The sequence below is a fragment of the Dasypus novemcinctus genome, chromosome X, assembly GCF_030445035.2.
Source record: "Dasypus novemcinctus isolate mDasNov1 chromosome X, mDasNov1.1.hap2, whole genome shotgun sequence".
Classification (NCBI taxonomy): Eukaryota; Metazoa; Chordata; class Mammalia; order Cingulata; family Dasypodidae; genus Dasypus; species Dasypus novemcinctus.
Genome location: NC_080704.1, coordinates 87,203,932 through 87,217,878, shown reverse-complemented (window position 1 = coordinate 87,217,878; position 13,947 = coordinate 87,203,932). Strand labels below are relative to the sequence as shown.

The 13,947-nt window shown below is 36.3% G+C and overlaps 1 protein-coding gene across 1 annotated transcript in view; it reads left to right on the top strand.

Annotated features, from left to right (window-relative positions):
- Positions 1 to 13,947, top strand: part of MAGT1 (magnesium transporter 1) — a 113,527-nt gene that overhangs the window by 95,911 nt on the left and 3,669 nt on the right. The window contains exons 8-9 of the mRNA XM_004481095.5: positions 10,512 to 10,586; positions 13,646 to 13,736. Of these exons, the coding sequence (XP_004481152.1) occupies positions 10,512 to 10,586; positions 13,646 to 13,736 (166 nt within the window). The remainder of the gene's footprint in view (positions 1 to 10,511; positions 10,587 to 13,645; positions 13,737 to 13,947) is intronic.

Genomic DNA, 13,947 nt, shown 5'->3' with positions numbered 1-13,947 from the left:
AACAGACAATGTTAAGTGCTGGAGAGGATGTGGAGAAATAAGAAGACTCCTTCACTGTTGGTGGGAGTGTAAAATGGTGCCGCCTCTGTGGAAGACAGTTTGGCAGATCCTCAGGAAGCTAAATATAGAACTGCCATATAATGTCCTTTATTTTTTAAAAGATTTATTTATTTATTTCTCCCCATCCCATCATTGTTTGCACTTGCTGTGTCTGTTCATCTTACTTGTTTCTTTAGGAGCCACCAGGAACTGAACCTGGGACCTCCAATGTCAGAGGGAGGCACCTAATTGCTTGAGCCACCTCTGTTCCCTGCTTTGCTGTGTCTCTCATTATGTTTTTCATCTTGTGTCTCTTGTTGTGTCAGCTTACCATGCCTGCCTGTTGCACCAGCTCACTATCTCTTCTTTTAGGAGGTATTGGGAACCAAACCACGGACCTCCCATATGATAGGCAGGAGCTCAATCAATTGAACCATATCCACTTCTCCCAGTAATGTCCTTTTGAGCCTTTTCTCCTCCATCCAGTATCATGTATTGCATTTGTCATTATCTCTTTAGTTTCTCTTTCTTTCTTTTTAAATTGTGGAAACATATATGCAACATAAAACTTCCCCTCCCAAGCACACCGTTCAGTTGGATTAATCACATTCACAGTGTTGCAGTACTCTCACCATTACTAGAACTTTCCCTTTACCCCAAACAGAAACCCTACACTCATTTGAATTAATCCCCCCATTACCCCAGCCTCCTACTCTTGATAACCTGTACGCTACTTTCTATCTATATGAATTTGTATATCCTCTGATATTTTCTTTGTGGTTACGTGGGGACTTAAATTTAACATCCTAAATCTATAACAATCTCATTTGCTTTGATACCAACTTAATAGCTTTAATTTCATATACAAACTATGTCCCTGAAACCCTCTGTCTCCCCACCATTATATAGTTCTTGTAACAAATTATGTATTTATGAGTCCAGAACTACTGATTGATCATTACATTTTATGCATTTGCCTTATAGATCCTGTAGGAAGTAAAAAGTTGGAGTTACAAATCAAAAATACAATAGCACTTATATTTATATTACCCATGCCATTATCTTTTCCAGAGATCTTTATTTCTTCATGTGGTTTCAGTCTCTTCCTAACAACCTCGTTAGCATTTTTTTGTCCCCATATACCCCCCACCCCACTCACCCCACTACTCCCCCCATAACAACAATCTCCTCCATCATCATGCGACATTCATTGCACTTGGTGAATACATCTCTAAGCACTGCTGCACCTCATGGTCAATGCCCCACATCATAGCCCACACTTTCCCACAGTCCACCCAGTGGGCCATGGGAGGACATACAATGTCCAGTAACTGTCCCTGCAGCACCACCCAGGACAACTCCAAGTCCCGAAAACACCCCCACATCTCATCTCTTCCTCCCACTCCCTACCCCCAGCAGCCACCATGGCCACTTTCTCCACACCAATGCCACATTTTCTTCGATTACTAATCACAATAGTTCATGAATAGAATATCAGTAAGTCCACTCTATTCCATACTCTATTCCTCCATTCTGTGGACCTTGGAATGGTTGTGTTTACTCCACATCTACATCAAGACGGGGCTTAGATTCCACATGGATGCTGGATGCAATCCTCCTGCTTTCAGTTGTAGGCACTCTTGGCTCCCTGGTGTGGTGGTTGACCTTCTTCACCTCCATGTTAGTCGTTAGCATTTTTTTGTTGGTCCAGTCTGGTGGTGACAAAGTCCTTCAGCTTTTAGCTCACTGAGAATGTCGTCTTTCCTCATTTTTGAAGACAGTTTTTCCACATTTAGAAATTTGTTTTGCTTTCAGCACTTTAAGTGCCTTCCCTCAGCATACTTTTTTTTAAATATATTTTTAATTAAAGTTGTGAACTTATTTAAAAACAATCATGCACATGTGTGGGTTTCCCATACAACACCCCTCCACTAACACACTGCATTGTTGTGGAACATTTGTTACGAATTATGAGGTGGGAAACAGATGTGGCTCAAGTGATAGAGCTTTCGCCTACCATATGGGAGGACCTGGGTTCGATCCCTGGGGCCTTCTGGTAAAAAAGAACAAGAGAAAGCATGCCTGCATGGCAGGCCAGTGCCAGCATGAGTGCCTGCATGATAAGCCAGTGCCCACACGAGTGCCTGCATGGGTGCCCACATGTGAGCCAGCGCCCTGCGCAAGTGAATCACCAGCAAGATGATGACACATCAAAAGAGAGACAAGGGGATAGTCAGGGTGAAGCACAGCAGAGATCAGGAACTATGGTGGCACAATTAACAGGGAACTTCTCTCCCCATCAGAGGTCTCCAGGATCATATCCTGGTGAATCCTAGAGGAGAGAAAATGAGAAGAGAAGACAACACAGACAGCCAAAAAAAAAAAAAAAAAAAAACCCAGCAGAGTGGGAAGAGGGGAAGGGGGGGAAATAAATAAATAAATAAATCTTTTAAAAAATATATGAGATAACATCATAGGACTATTACCACTAGCTATGATCTATAGCATACATTTGGTATATTTTTTCCATATCCTTCCCTTTGCATTCTTGCCTCCATGATTTCTGATAAGAAATAGGCACTTAATCTAGGAGGCTTCCTTGTGTGTGACGTGTTGTTTCTCTCTTGCAGATTACAAATTTTTTCTTCATCTTCGGCATTAAACAGTTTGATCATAAAATGGAACAGTGTGTGTCTATTTGGGTTAATCCTGTTTGGAGTTTATTGAGCATCTTGGATGTGCATACATGTGGCTTTCGTTAAATTAGGGAAATTTTCAGCTATTATCTCCTTGAATATTCTCTCTGCCCCATTCTCACTTTCTTCTCTTTCTGGGACTCCCACAATATGTATATTCGTACACTTGATGCTGTCCCACAGGTTCTTCAGGCTCTGTTAACTTTTCTTTGTTCTTTCCTCTTTCTGCTCCTCAAACTGGATGATTTCAATTGTCTTATCTTCAAGTTCATTCATTCTTTTTTTTTTAAATTTCTCTTCCCTTCCCCCTATCATCTGCTCTGTGTCCATTCGCTGTGTGTTCTGCATCCACTTGCATTATTAGGCAGCACTGAGAATCTGCATCTCTTTTATGTTGCATCATCTTGCTGCATCAGCTCTCCGTGTGTGCAGTGGCACTCCTGGGTGGGCTGCACTTTTTTCACATGGGGTGGCTCTCCTTGCGGGGTGCACACCATGCACGTGAGGCACCCCTACATGGGGGTGCCCCTGCGTGACACTGTACTCCTTTAGTGCAGCAACACTGTGCTTGGGCCAGCTTACCACATGGGTCAGGAGGCCCTGGGGATTGAACCGTGGACCCTCCGTATGGTAGACGGATGCTCTATCAGTTGAGCCACATCTACTTCCTAAGTTTACTTATTCTTTTTTCTGCCAGCTCCAACCTGCTGTTGGATCCCTTAAGGGAATTTTCAATTTCTGTTACTGTGGCCTTCAGCTCTGTTTGATTCTATTTCATAATTTCCATTTTACTATTGATAGTTTCTTTGTGTTCATGTATAATTTTCCTGATTTCCTTTAGTTCCTTGTCCATGTTTTCCTTTCGCTCTTTGACCATATTTAGGACCATTTAAAAAAAAGTCTTTGTCAACAGTTTTTACAAAATATAAATACAAATATACTAGAGAGAAGGAAAAAGAATAGCAGCTTTGTATAACAGAGGAAGCATAGAGAGATTGAGAGGTGATGAGTTTTGTTTGTTGTTTATTATTATTATTACTGGAATAATGAAAGTGCTCTAAGAATGATTCAAGTGATAAATGTACAAATATGTGATTATTCCGAATGCCATTGATTTTACACTTTGTTTAGATTTATACTTTATTAATATGTACCAATAAATTAATTTGGTTTTTTTTTAAAAGTCTTTTTCTGGATAACAGGGTGTGGGATTTTTTTTTCTTTTGACCGAAGGAAGACCTTGAAAGGTTTACTGGGGCAATAACTGCAAAACTCTGTAATGAAAGTGAAAGACACCGAGTGTGCATTTTGGATAGAATATACAAGGTATGGGACTGTGTAACACAGTGAACCATGTGGTAGAAGATGGGCTTTAGTTAACAGTTCAAATAACAGTGTTCTCATGAACTAAAACAAATCTACAATACTAATACATAGTCTTAATAATAACAGGCATATAGAAAAATACACCAAGTGTATGCTTTGGACCATAGTTAGTAGTAATAGTCTGATCATGTTCTTTCATAATCTGTAACAAATGTTCCACAAAAATGTTGGTGGAAGGGTGATGTATGGGAATTCTGCACATTATACGTGATTGTTTTGTAAACTCACAACTTCTTTAATAAAAAAAAAAATGAGAAAGAAAAAAAAGTAGTCTTTATCTGGAGTGTCCCAGGTCTGATTCTCCTCATTGATGGTTTCTAATGCTTTCGTCTTCTTTGCTTGGGCCATCATTTCCTGTTTCTTTGTGTGGTTTGCAATATTTTCTTGAAACTTGCATGTTTTTATATTTTAGTGTATTGTGACTAGAATTTAGAGTCTAGGATGTTTGTTCCTTAAGCTTATACCCAGTTAGTGTTATGGCAGTGCTTTCCTTAAATGCCAGAGCTAACAAAAAAAAATTAAAAGAATAAGAAGGAGAAAATAAAACACCTTTCCCAGTCTTTGCAGATTCATGTGTATAATTACTGTCCTTTATGGCGTATCCATATAATTGGTTATATGAGAACAAGTCCAGGCCAAAGTGTAAGGGCCACCCTGATCCTTTCTGCACATGCCTTTTGTCTTGGGCATGCGTGTGTTACCCTAGGAATTTCTCCATTTACATGAATATGAATGTCCCCTCTTTGCTAAGAAAGTTTCCTCAAGGTCCCAGGCACTGTACTATATATATCCTACAGTTAGCAATCCCTTACCCTAGGCAGCAAAACTTGACTTCTCTCTTGCTGTGTTCTGTAGGAGAGCTCTTTGAGCCTTCTTCCACACACAGGACAGGGAGTGTCTCCAGTTACCTGCAGTCAAAGTGTGTCAGACATACGTCCTCCAAATGTGTACATGAAGTTTACTCTGCTCCCTAGAGAACCAGTGCTTGGGATCTGTATTGGGAGTTCAAGCCTACTCCACGCCAAGCCAGTGAGGGGACAGGGGAAGGGCCAACCAAGACACCATGAGGTCCTATTACTTTTAAGTGGCTTTTTTCTTGATTCATTGTTTGTCCTGTTCCTGCAATCCTTTAACTGTTTTGTTTTTTTGTTGTTGGGTTTCTTTTTGAGCTTTGAGAAAGCTGTTTCTGCCAGTTCTTGCTGGTTGTTCAGAACTTCTGTAGGGGGATGGATCCTGAAGTGTCTCACTCTTCCATCTCTGTAGCCAGCTGATTTTTAACAAGAGTGCCAGATACTTCAATTGGGGAAAGAATTGTCTTTTCAACAAATGGTGCTGGGAAATTGGATATCCACTTGCAAAAGATTGAAGTTGGACCCCTATCTAATACATATATTAAAGTTAATCCTAATTGGATCAAAGATTTAAACATAAGAGCTAAAATCATAAAAAAACGTAGAAGAAAACAGGGGGGAACCTTTATATCCTTGGATTTGATAGTGATTTCTTAGTATGAGCAACAAAAGAAAAAGTAGATAAAATAGACTTCATCAAAATTAAAAACTTTTGTACATCAAAATACACTATCTAGGGAAGCAGATGTGGCTCAAGTGATTGAGCTCCCACATACCACATTGGAGGTCCTGGGGCTGGTTGCTGTTGCCTCCTAAAGAAGACAAGCAAGACAGTGAGCTGATGCAACAAGAGACACAAGGAGGAAGAACATAATGAGAGATCAACAAAGCAGGGAGCGGAGGTGGTTCAAGAGATTAGGCGCCACCCTCCCACACAGAAGGTTCCAAGGTCAGTTCCCAGTGCCTCCTAAAAGGAAGACAAGCACACAAGGAATAGACTCAGCAAATGCAAACAACGAGAGGGCGGGGAGAAATAAATAAAATAAATCTTTTTAAAAAATACGCTATCCAGAAAGTGAAAAGACGGCTTATAAAATAAGAGAAAATAATTGCACTCAACAACAAAAAAAAGGCAATTAAAAAATAAAGACTTGAAAAGATTTTTCTCTAAATAAGATACACAAATGGCCAATGAGCACAGGAAAACATGCTCAACAGCACTGGTTATCAGGAAAATGCAAATCAAAACCACTTTACACCCACTAAGATGGCATTAAAAACCAGAGGGAGCAGATGTGGCTCAAGCAATTGAGTGCCTGCCACCCACATGGGAGGTCCCATGTTTGGTTCCCGGTGCCTCATGAAGAAAAAAGCAGACAATGAACAACAAAAACAACAAAAAGCTGAGCAAACAGATGAGGGAGCCATGAGGGGGAGGGAGAAAATGTGTTGACAAAGATATGGAGAAATAGGAACACCTACACATTGCTGGTGGCATTGTAAAAAATAGTGCAGACATTGTGGAAATCAGTTTGTTAATTCCTCAGAAAGTTGAAAATAGAACTACCGTATATCCTGGCAATCCCACCTCTTGGTATATACCCAAACAAATTGAAAGCAAAGACTCAAATAGATACTTGTATATCAGTGTTTCATAGCAGCATTATTCACTATAGCCAAAAGATAGAAGGAACCAAGTGTCCCTCAAAGAAATGAATGGATAAGCAAAACATACTTATTCCCCATGGAATATAATTCAGCCATAAAAAGGAATGAAATTCTGATGTGTGCTACAACATGGATGAACCACAAAGACATCCATTTGAGTGAAATCGGCACACAAACAAATGTTGTATGATCTTGCATATGAAATACAACAGGCAGTTTCATAGAGACAGTAGATTATAGGTTACCAGGGGCTGGCAGGTAGGGGGATGGATAGTTATTGCTTAATAGGTGCAGAGTTTCTGTTTGAGAGGATGAAAAAGTTTAGATGATGGATATTGGTGATGGTGGGTTAGTAATACCACTGAATTGTAGACTGGGAAGTAGTTAAAATTGGAAATTTTAAATTGTATTTGTGTTACAACAGTAATGTTTAAAAATTTTTAATTAGCTGTACAGAAAAAGTTCATCCATAATCTAAAACCCAAACATTTAAAAAACTATGTTTATTTTTTCAATTCTCTTGCATTCTTTGCCCATATGTATGTTTGGGGGGGCGATGTTTCCTTTTTTTGTAATTGTAGACATATTTTGCATTCAGTTTAGTATCTTAATGTATATAAGCATTTTCTGTATTGTTATATGGCTTTTTACTTTAAAGAGTGCATGAGGGTTACAAAGAAACTAGAATATATAGACAAGGAATAGGAAGAACACTCATTTTTAATGTTTATAATTTGGATATATCATAATTCAATTATTCTCTTACTGTTGGAAATTTTGAAGAATGTTTTATGGGAGGTAAAAGCAATTTGTCATTTTTTTAAATTTCCAGAAATAAGATTTGAAACAAAGGGTATGAATCTGTCTCTTACTCTTGATGGAATGTCCAAATTGTTTTCCAAAATGGTTTTGCTGCCAGAAATGTATAAGTTCACTGGTATCATGGGCAAGTCCTACCATTATTGTGTGTTCCCTTTTTGTGAAACTGTTAATTTACAAGGCAAGAAAATTGTACCATATTGTTTAAATATGTGTTGGATAATAATAATCAAAGCAATTTTAGACTTTTTTTTCTACAATTTTGTGATTATGCTTCATTTTATGCAAATATTTTTGCCTTTGTCCTATATAATGTACTTCAATTCTACTGGCTCATTTAATAGCATAATTCTTGTGTATTGTGGAATACCACCTCCTCTGTTTTCTATTCACTTCTTCTAGAGTAACATTTAATCAGATAATATATTTATTCATTTCATTGTTTGTCTCCTCCACTGGAGTGTAAACTTGTCCAAGGAAGTGTCTATATTCTGTTCACTTTTATAATTCCAATAACTAATAGTTGTTATTGTAGGCAGTGTTAGTAAATGCTTAATGAATCAATAAATGAAATAGGATAATACACATGGAAGTGCATCATAGTTTTTGACAGCTGAGAACCAGTAGCAAAGAAAGATCTTGTTGATATGTAATGAGATAGAAAGCTCATTCAAAGAAAAACCATGATAAAAAGACAGTTCCAAAAACAGAATTCTCAACCATTAATCAGAGAGCACTCTAAAACCAAAGCCTATAGAAATGATCAATCTTTGCCCATACTTACCCACATCAATTGCTGGAGAAGAAGGCTTGGCTGAGGAAATGAAACATAATTAAATGGGCATCATCCCTAACAAGGGGCTATTAAAGAGAGAGTGCTATATGGTAATGAAGGAATGAATGGATAAATTTTAGAACCAATTATAAATTCAGGCCTTGTCTGAACAGCTATTTTTCCCTTTCTGCTTAGTTGTAACCACGTGGTAGCATATAATATGCATGTATATGTATAATTAATTTTGCAATTTTTAACTGCTGTTAGTATTCAGCAAAACTGCTGGGTGAATCTTTCTTTTCTATTAGAACACATTCTATTTCTTTTGTTTATTTATTTATTTTTTAATTTTTAGGAGGTACTGGGCATTGAACTCAGGACCTTATACATGGGAAGCAGGCACTCAACCACTGACTACATCTGTTCTCCCTATTTCTTTTCAATTTCAGTTTTGCTTATTTTAGCATTCAGCCATGTCATGTGTTACCTATTTGCATGACTAGTTCTATTTTGTCTTTGTGAAGGTTACTTAATAAGCCGAATAAAAGTGACCATGGCAGCTGGGATTTTCTTTTCTTTTTTTTTTAAATTAAAATAGGACAAAATTAGTTACCTTAATTGTAATTAATGCTTTAAAAGTAAATTGTTCCAGTTACATCACCAGCCAGTGCTTGGTAGTAATCCCTCAGTGCCAGGGAGGTTCATCCCCAGGAGTCATGTCCCATGCTGGGGGGAAGGTGATGCATTTGTATGTTTAGTTTGGCTTAGAGAGTGTCCACATTTCAGCCACATGGAGTCTCTCAGAAGGTAACTCTTAAGCACCCTACAATACTAGGCTAAGCTGTAAATTCAAGAGCAAAAGGCTCATAAGCATAGTTATCAATATCAAGAGCCCATCAATAGACCATCCTTCTTTACTAGTCTTTGCCCCTGTACTTGGGGGATTGTTGCTGTTCCATTAGAGAATGTGGCAGAGCTCCCCAGGATAGGAATTCAATATTCTTTCAGTTGTTGTATGAACCTCTACCCACTATGGCAAAACCCCATGAACATTGGAACATATTTATATACATTATATGTATGCCCAGGTGAACTTCCTCCCATATATCCCCCATCACTGACACCCCACACCAGTGATCCTCCCCTACCATAGTTGTAACCCTTCTGTGATCCAAACTTCTTCAAAAATGAAGCCAGGAATATTGCCAAATTTGATTAATAGGCAAATGAAATAATTATAGGTTTAAACATATGAAATAAAATACATAATAATTTAGAAAAACTAAAACTAAAATTGAAAAACTAAAAATAAAGTTAAAATGGGGTGTTTAAAAAGTGAAAAACATTTTTAAAAAAATTTTTTTGAGGTTTTGCCTCTCATCACTGTAATATCTGTTGTCCTGTATGTACAGTGGCATTTCCTTCCATTTCTTCTCCAGTGTCTTACTTTTTTCCATTTTGTCTTCAAAGAAGTTTTAGGTCACAGTAAAGTCACATACAGAATATAGGGGATTCCCATATACCCTAACCTCCTCCCCCTCTTCCCCCTTCCCTATTAATAACCTTTTTACATGTGGATGGTACATTTGTTACAACTGATATACAAATATGGAAACAGAGCTACTACACATGGTCAGTGGTTTACATTATGATTTACATTTTAGACCAGTGGGGTATATGGGAATCCCTTATGTTTTTTTAGGTAACATTTTATGTAATCTAAGTATCTTTTAAAATAATTAAATGATATATTAAAAAATAAAATAAACTTTGACTTAAAAAAAGTAAGTTGTTGAAATTCTAGAGAAATTTTTGAGAAGTTGTTATCAAATAAAAACTAGTTTCTAGTTTCCCTAAATGGTGCACATTTCAAATATGTTCTTTTTGAAGGGTTGTTGAAATATTATTCAAAATGTCTATTTAATATTTTAAAATATGTATGGGGTTGAGGTGACAATTGAAAAATGTACAGATACAAATGTACAAAGTACAATTTCAGTTATATTTTATCTACAAGTTACAATGAGACATTTGTTTTTAAACATCAATTTTTATTTGTAAAATGAAATAATTTTCCAACCTCAATATTTTTATATATTTTTAATTAAATAATTGTCACACAGTATGGGCACATGATTACTTATTTTAGTTACTTTTTTGTAATTAAGGATTGAAGGTTTATATACTTATTTTAATTTTCTTCATGAAAGACTAGGTATATTAAGTCATTATATCTTTTATGCCTTTGCAAATTTCTCCTTAAACAATTTTTCTAAGATGGTGGGGTGACCTTAGGGATGGTGCTTTTATGTGAAGCTGCTACCTCTGACATGGATATTGGAAAGCGAAAGAGTAAGTTAAATCCTTTGCCAAAATGTAACAATTCTGCTTTTAATAGTGAAAAAGAATGTGGTCTGAATCATTTCCCCCCTCAAATTATAGTATAAAGATGTTATTTTACTAATTTTCTATTATAAAAGTAATATATGCTCATTATAGAAATTTTGGAAGAAACAGTAGTATAAAACATTGTGATGGAGGAAAATTTACCCATTATTCCACCGCTATAAAACTAATCATTTTCACATCATGTATTTCCTTCCATTTTCCAAAGCATGGCTTTTTGTTTTGTTTTGTTTTTTGGTTTTATTTTTTGTTTTAAGTACTGGGGGGCTGGGGATTGAACCCGGGACCTCATATGTGGAAAGCTGGTACTCAATCACTTAGCCACATCAGCTTTCCTGAGTTGGTGTTTTCATTTGTTTCGCTTGTTGTTTGTTTTTGTTTTTTCAGGAGTCACCAGGGACCCAAACCCAGGACCTCCCCTTGGGAGGCAGGAGCTCAACTGCTTGAGCCACATCCGCTCCCCCAAAGCATGTTTAAAACTGTATAAAACTTTCAATCTAGTATTCCCCCTTTTTAAACTATTTTCCTAAGCTAATAAATATTCCCCTATACATGATTTTAAAATTGTACTCTGTACTGTAATTTACTTAACCATTCTGGTTTTGTTAAACATTTAGTTTTTTAACTAACTTTCATTATAAATACTGCTATAGTGACTATCATGGTACATTAAGCTTCATCCTCATTTCATATTATTTCCTTAAGATTGATTCCTATCAGTAGAATAAATATGTAGTCCTATTTATGAGTATTTTCAATTCTCTTGTTTTTTTTAAATGATGAGGCCACTTTCTCCAAAAGTTATAGCAAGTTAGATTGCTACTAACAGTATTTAAGAATGCTTGTTTCTCCTAAATAAAAATAAAAATAATTTAAAAAGCAGAACAGTTGTAGCTCAGTGGTTGAGCACCTGCTTCACATGTATGAGGTCCTGGGTTCAATCTCCAGTACCTCCTAAAAAAATAAGTAAAGATGTGTGTTTTATTGTAACTTAATCAGAATTAGATAATCGTATGTGTGTGTTTGCTAAATAGATAAGGGGGGGGAATGTATTATTTTGTACTTCTTAGATTATTAGTGTGATTACTATTTTCCTACATGTTTATTAACCCTTTGTCTTTTCTCTTCTATAAATTGTCTTTTGAGATTTACCTATTAGAATCCTAGTCTTTTTCTTATTGGGTTGTAGAAAACTCTATCATAAAATTAATCTACTGAAATAAAAACTTATTTTTACTTTATCTTCTAGAACAAAGATGAGGACTTTGGATTTCAAATTTGGGGATTACTTATTTTGCTGAATTGAAATGAATTTTTACTTGTTAGAAAAAAAGAACTAATCAATTTTTGGTTCAGTCAATATATATCTTTTCATTGCCCAATTTTGTAAAAATTGCCTATATCACTATTCAATGTTGGGAAAAGGCCATATAGGCACAGTACTTGCCAGAATTTAAATCAATGACATTTTGGCAACATATATTAAGAGCTTTGGAAATAATCACAATTTGATCCATCTCTTATGCTTTAACCTAATACAATAATCACAAATAATAATAAACTTTTATTTAGCAATTATCATGTGCCCAGAGGTGCCCTAAGCACTTTTTGATGTAATGTTATAGGTAAAAAGTAGGATACAAACATATATACAGAGTAATGCTTTATATGTACATACAAATATAAATTACAGGGAAGCAGATTTGACCCAATAGGTAGGGTGTCCATCTACTACATGGGAGGTCCAAGGTTCCTTGACCGTGTGGAGCTGGCCCACGTGCGGTGCTGATGCATGCAAGGAGTGCCGTGCCACGCAGGGGTGTCCCCCCGTGTAGGGGAGCCTCACGCGCAAGGAGTGTGCCCTGTAAGGAGAGCCACCCAGCGCGAAAAAAGTTCAGCCTGCTCAGGAATGGCTCAGGAGAGCTGACCCAGCAAGATGACGCAACAAAAAGAGACACAGATTCTGAGTGTCGCTGCCAAGAATACAAGTGGACACAGAAGAACACACACAGCAAATGGACACAGAGAGTAGAAGACAATGTGGGGGGGGGGGAGAGAAATAAATAAATCTTTTTTAAAAATGTAAATCAGGAAAAAGACTAACTTTTCTACAATGAGCATGTATTAATACTCAGAAAATGTTATTTTTTACATTTGTATTTTAGCCACTAATCATATTATGTGAAAATTAGAAAAGGAAAAAAAACATTCCCTCAGTATAACAAAACTGAACATTGTTTTTAACGTCAGCCAATAGGTATATTTCTCTAGAGCTTCCACTGCTGAAGCATAAATGCTTCCCCATATCCTTATCTCTATGCTCATTAGCTAGTCTTAGTCCAGGGCCTCAAAGAACTTCAAGCCATGGGAATATATACTTGAACATGGTGGAATCCATATCTATGGTTAAAGTTAACTGCTATGCTGAATCAGAGCATTTGAGATTAGTGGAGAGAGCTGTGAATTTAGGGCTAGGAATCTCTTGTCCTCATTATTCAAATGAGGAATCCATGTTGAATGAGTTCCTCATACAAGGCAGTAGAGTTACTTCCACAAAAATAAAGTACTTTCAAAAGAGGCTGTCAGAATAATGTTATCAGGTGTCTTTTAAGTCAGTATTTATCAATAATATAAAAAGGCCACTTTTAAAAGTTTAAAATGTTTTAAAGATTTTAAACATTAAATTAATGAGAATGTAGTGATTTTTCTTGTCAGTAGTAAAATGTTTCTAACATTAAATTCTTGAGTGTGGTGGCTTTAAAAGATTTTATGCAATTAAATTGCACAAGTATGTAAATGGAACCACTATTGTAATGGAGCAAATTAAAGGTGCAGGCAGATTTCTGAAGATTAAAGAATGGGGAAGAAAACTGATGCAGAGTTGAAATTTATCAATAAATTATAGCAGTTGCTTTTTTACTCTTGGAAGTATAGACTAAAATTTGTGCCCTTATTATTTAGTATGCTTACCATGTTCATGTTATTCTCCTTTCATTTTTCTGCAGTAATGTGTGTGGCTGGTATTGGACTCGTTGTATTATTCTTCAGTTGGATGCTTTCTATTTTCAGATCCAAATATCATGGATATCCATATAGGTATGATTTTTATTTTTTATGTGTATGATGATTACCTATACTTGCAATCATTAGAATTGATGTTGCTTTATAATATTTTCTTGTAATATATTCTTTTGTGCTCTGCTTACAAGCTATTCTAGCTTCTAGACAAAGGATTGTACTTTAATTTAGATGTGTTATATATACAAAGTAATTTAAGATAATTATGGTATATATGACTTCTCAGGAA